The sequence below is a fragment of the Anneissia japonica genome, unplaced genomic scaffold (assembly GCF_011630105.1).
Source record: "Anneissia japonica isolate Jap-2015-1 unplaced genomic scaffold, ASM1163010v1 scaffold145115_len4949_cov95, whole genome shotgun sequence".
Lineage (NCBI taxonomy): Eukaryota > Metazoa > Echinodermata > Crinoidea > Comatulida > Comatulidae > Anneissia > Anneissia japonica.
The window spans coordinates 1-4,774 of NW_022726436.1; the positions used below are offsets into that span (position 1 = coordinate 1).

Sequence of the window (4,774 nt, forward strand, 5' to 3'; positions counted from 1 at the left end):
TAATTAAGAAACGCATACGCATTGCTCGAATCTTAAAGACCACACCCCTACTACTTTTTTGCATTCCAACAAATCCTCTTGCAGTTTTATACTCTTTGTTAATATCTATGTCTTGCACCCCCACCCCCACCCCCACTAAATCAATGATACAAAATTTTGTATCTTCTTTGGTAGGTTGCTGAGGGTTTGGTGTTTCTACATGAGAACAACATTGTCTATCGTGACCTGAAGCCCGATAACATCTTAATCTTCTCTCTCAATCTAGGAATGATGGTAAGTTTAAAGACCAAAAAACCTGCTTTGATACAGCACTTTTGCTAAAGCCACGAGCACTGGCAAATCTTCTCTGTACCTTACATATGTAACACAAAGTTTTTGCGCTGAATAAGGGTAACAGAGTACGCTGGCCTTATTTACAATGTTTGAAAGTCATTGTATATTGGCATATCTTGCAAAAACAATCCCTGAAAAACAAGTTGTGCTAAAAATTCAATTTTGATTTGCTCATTTAATAGATCCGTGTAATCTATCATCTTTCAATAATTCATAGTTAAAAGCAAGTTCTCGTAATCTCGAAAGCCCCGATGAGGGTAGTATAATAGAGGCAGTAGAGCTAAAAAAGATCTGTTAATCAATTAACTATTAATCAATCAGCCGAGTGTTGCTAGAGCTCACTCATGAGGGCAGTATGATAGAGGCATTCAATCTAAAAAAGGATCTAGTAATCAATCAGCCTCACGAGGGCAGTATAATAGAGGCAGTAGAGCTAAAAAAGATCTGTTAATCAATTAACTATTAATCAATCAGCCGAGTGTTGCTAGAGCTCACTCATGAGGGCAGTATGATAGAGGCATTCAATCTAAAAAAGGATCTAGTAATCAATCAGCCACATGAGGGCAGTATAATAGAGGCAGTTGTGCTAAAAAAGATCTATTAATCAATCAACCAAGTTTTTCTACAGCTCCTCATATCGGAGCTAAAACAAGTTTTTTAATGATACCCCTATAACTACTACTAGTGAAAATTACTTAAGGTTATGGTTTTTTATATAAGTATCAGTGTATTCACACAAAGTATACATATATAGTTGTTTTTGTGTGAAGCTGGTCACACACTGCGTTGATTATCGTCGGCTGATGTATATCCCATTTAAAACACAAAGCGCTGAGGCGCGTACCACAGATAATTTTTAGGATAATCAGGTTCGAGTCCCACACAAGAACAACTTGCGACTTTTTTTCGCAATTGTTTTCAAACATACTGAGTATTCAGTATATTTCCACGTGAGGTAGGGAAAAATTACACCTATAGATAATTTTTAATGACAATTTGCTCAATCAACCATTGAAAATCAAGCAGAGTGTATTGTGCCAGTCGTACAACACAGGGTGTGTCATGGGTATTTCCATACCTATTTTGTCATCATCTGATGAGAACCTAGATTATCAACCTTGTCTGCTTTTTTAAACAGATTAACGCAAAGATCGCTGACTACGGTATATCCAAGTTTACAACACGTTACGGTTTGAAGTCCAGTGAAGGCACACCAGGCTACAGAGCACCAGAGGTCATCAGAGGAACAGCAACATACAACACTGAGGTGAGATATGTTTCATGATATTGGCTGATAATTTACATAGTCGCTATTTATTAAATAATTCATCAATTTGTGATAATGTTAAGATTGTCATTTTGTGATGCAAATATTTTCATTTATCATTTTGTATGTCGTTCAAACCTTAATACTGTCTCTTATACACATCTAGATGTGTATAAGAGACAGTATATATGAAAATTAAATAGGAATAATTAAAAATGTTAGTTGATGCTTAGATGTGTTTGAGAGTGGAGAAGGGTGTTAATGAGGAGAGGTACTATTATCATGACAGGTTGTGTTTATTCTTTTGTTATTTTTCTTATTTGTATTATTGTTTATACTTTTTGATTTTTATTATAGAAGTGATGTTTTTGCCTTACCTAACATGTTATCATAACAAATACTCAGTACACTCCCAAAGCACGTGGGAAAAAATTTGCAAGTGATTCGGGTGGGAATTGAAACCCATGACCTAGATAACTAGCCTGGTGCCATAACCACTAGACTATACCAGATGTTTATTCTTTTGTTATTTTTCTTATTGTTTGTACATGACAAGGTGATGTTTATTTTTAGGGTATATTTTCTGTTTATTTTTAATTATCGTTTATACATAACAAGTTGATGTTTGTTTTGGTATTTTTTTTATTTGCATTATTGTTTATACATGACAGGTTAATGTTTACTCCTTTGGTATATTTGTCCTAATTTGTATTATTGTTTGTCTGTTACAGGTCGATGTTTATTCTTTTGGGATTGTTCTGTATGAACTTGTCACTGGTGGCAAGAAACCATTTGAAGATCTTGACTTTCGCAATGAGCTAGATGATGCTGTTGTTAGGGTGAGTTTTAATTCTTTTATGTTGTCGTCTATTTACAAGTACATTTTGGTTCACCAACTTATTTCATATTTGGTGATCATGATAAATTAATGATCTTTTTTATGTTTGTTGATAATTGCCCTAATAAAAACCAGAAATCTCATTGCCTGAGCAATGAGTATGTTAAATCAAATATAATTATTTTACTTATAATCTGTAAATTATTTTTTAGCATGTCAATCATTTTAATTTTTTATAGATGATTTTTAATTGTTTTTTGTAGGTTATGTTTAGAGAGATTTCACTCTGGTGTCAGACTAACAGCCCATTATTCTTTCTAAACGTTCCTCTAACCTGTTGTTTTGTACTTTATCATATTGTCTTCTGTAATTATTTTATTGCTAGTGTGTCAAATATATAATATATAAATAAATAAATATTATTAACAGACTCTGGTAATTAATCATTTGATTTGTAAAACTCCCATATCATTGGCAGTGGTAAGCCAGATTTTGATTACAGTAAATGAGTATTTTGCAATTTGTATTGTTTCAGGGGCGTAAATTACCTCCTTTAACAGAAAGTGATGTTGCACCATGGCCAGAGTTGCAGGAACTTATTGATCTCTGTCTGGAACACATACCAGAGAATAGACCTACGGTAGGTTTAATGTCTAATGCCAGGCACTGTAGGAGGTGTGCTTATCTCTGAATTTAGCCTTACATTTGACTCTGTCTTTAGCTAGTAAGATCCTGTATCAAGACCATAAAAGCAGGAAAAAGTAGGAAATTTGACGATGAAACACGGGGTTGTCTTTTACTCCCGTTATACAAAAATCATCAAAAAATCTTCTCAAACTCGGGGGTCGTCTTATACGCGGGTCGCCTTATACGCAAATATATCACGGTATCTATGACTGAAATGGGCTTCTTCATAAATTGTTTCTCAGATAAATGAATTCTAACATGATTTATGAGCTAACAATGTAAGTAAAAAGTACAGTATGCAGTGGTGGCTCCAGTGGGTGTGAATATCAAATTCTTATTTGAATGTTTAATAGAAATCAATCCACTGGGCAACTCTGTGGCAAATATACATCAGTAATAATTAACTTTGGTAGAAACAATAGTCGGGTTGTACCCAAGAATTGGCTCTGAGGAACTACGGTATATGTTTTTGATACCTTTTTCATTCTCTGAATATTAACATAAATCTTCTATTTGTTATTTTAGTCGGAACAAGCATATCAGCGTTTAAGTGCACCTGAGTTGTTGTGTCTGCGAAATACATTTCCACTCTTCAAAGGAGTATCTGTAGAATGTACTACAGTTAGAGTGAGTTTGATTTTTTTAAATTTGTTAGTGTCAAAGTGCAATGCTCCAATGATCCCAAGTTCGGAGATCTGGTTAAACGAGCTTTCTTAAAGCCCTGCCCATACTATCAAATTTAATTGATAATATGCCTAAATATGGTATTGATGACATCACATCACTACCATAAATAGGCATATTATGACTATATATCGGCCTAGAACACTTTTTTGTCAAAGAAAATTTGGTAATCTTGACGGCTGAGCTTCACACATCTAAATATTTTGCTGATCGTGTTTATACCAATGCCAACTAAATATCATGGATTTAGGGAGGCCTACTTACCTGGAGATTTTCACTTGCACGTGGAACTGTGACACCATCCTAATTTCCAGCAGGCACCTGTGACTTGCGGGAATCTTGGGCAGTGGTGGCACCAGGGGGGCAGGGCCATCAGCCCAGGACCCCCCGTCACCCGACTTGGACTTGGGATACCCGACATTCTCAGTTGGCTAAATTAAAAAATTTCTCTGTGACAGATATGTCAGATGTCAGATATGCTTAGAGTCTTTGTTCAGTTCTATCAAAATACAAGAGCGACTGATCACCGGTCCGCGCATTCTTCCACGCTTAAATACGGTACAAGCACAAGTTATTATATTGGGTTTTTGAAAGAGCTAATAAGATAATTAGTTTATTTGTACAAAAAAGATTATTATTTTGAATGTTAATTTGTATAAAATTAGAATATCTTAAAATTGTAAAAAAAAAAAAAAATTCTTAAAATTGGAAAAAAATCAAATTTCTTAAAATTGGAAAATACCAAGACGCGATTCGAACTCACAACCTTTTGAACACATATTTAAAAGACCACACCATCTATGCGATATGACCTATTAGTGGTAATGGCAGTAATGTACAATCCTTGCTGAAACCCCTGCTTTGTTTTGTAGGTGTAGGTGGCACCCTGGGGTCCAACTTAAAAAAAGGGCGATGAACGTTTGTTGGAAATCATCTTTAGTTTATGTGTACAAAATTGGTGACGC

General features: G+C 34.8%; 1 protein-coding gene across 1 annotated transcript; it reads left to right on the forward strand.

The window, feature by feature from the left end:
• Positions 1-174: 174 nt before the first annotated feature.
• Positions 175-3,752, forward strand: LOC117113209 (leucine-rich repeat serine/threonine-protein kinase 2-like; the record flags this gene model as incomplete). Its single annotated transcript, XM_033256495.1, has 5 exons — positions 175-273; positions 1,472-1,600; positions 2,332-2,439; positions 2,974-3,078; positions 3,651-3,752. Coding segments are annotated over 5 exons (543 nt in total), but the record flags the coding sequence as incomplete, so codon positions are not given.
• Between the last annotated feature and the right edge of the window lie 1,022 nt (positions 3,753-4,774).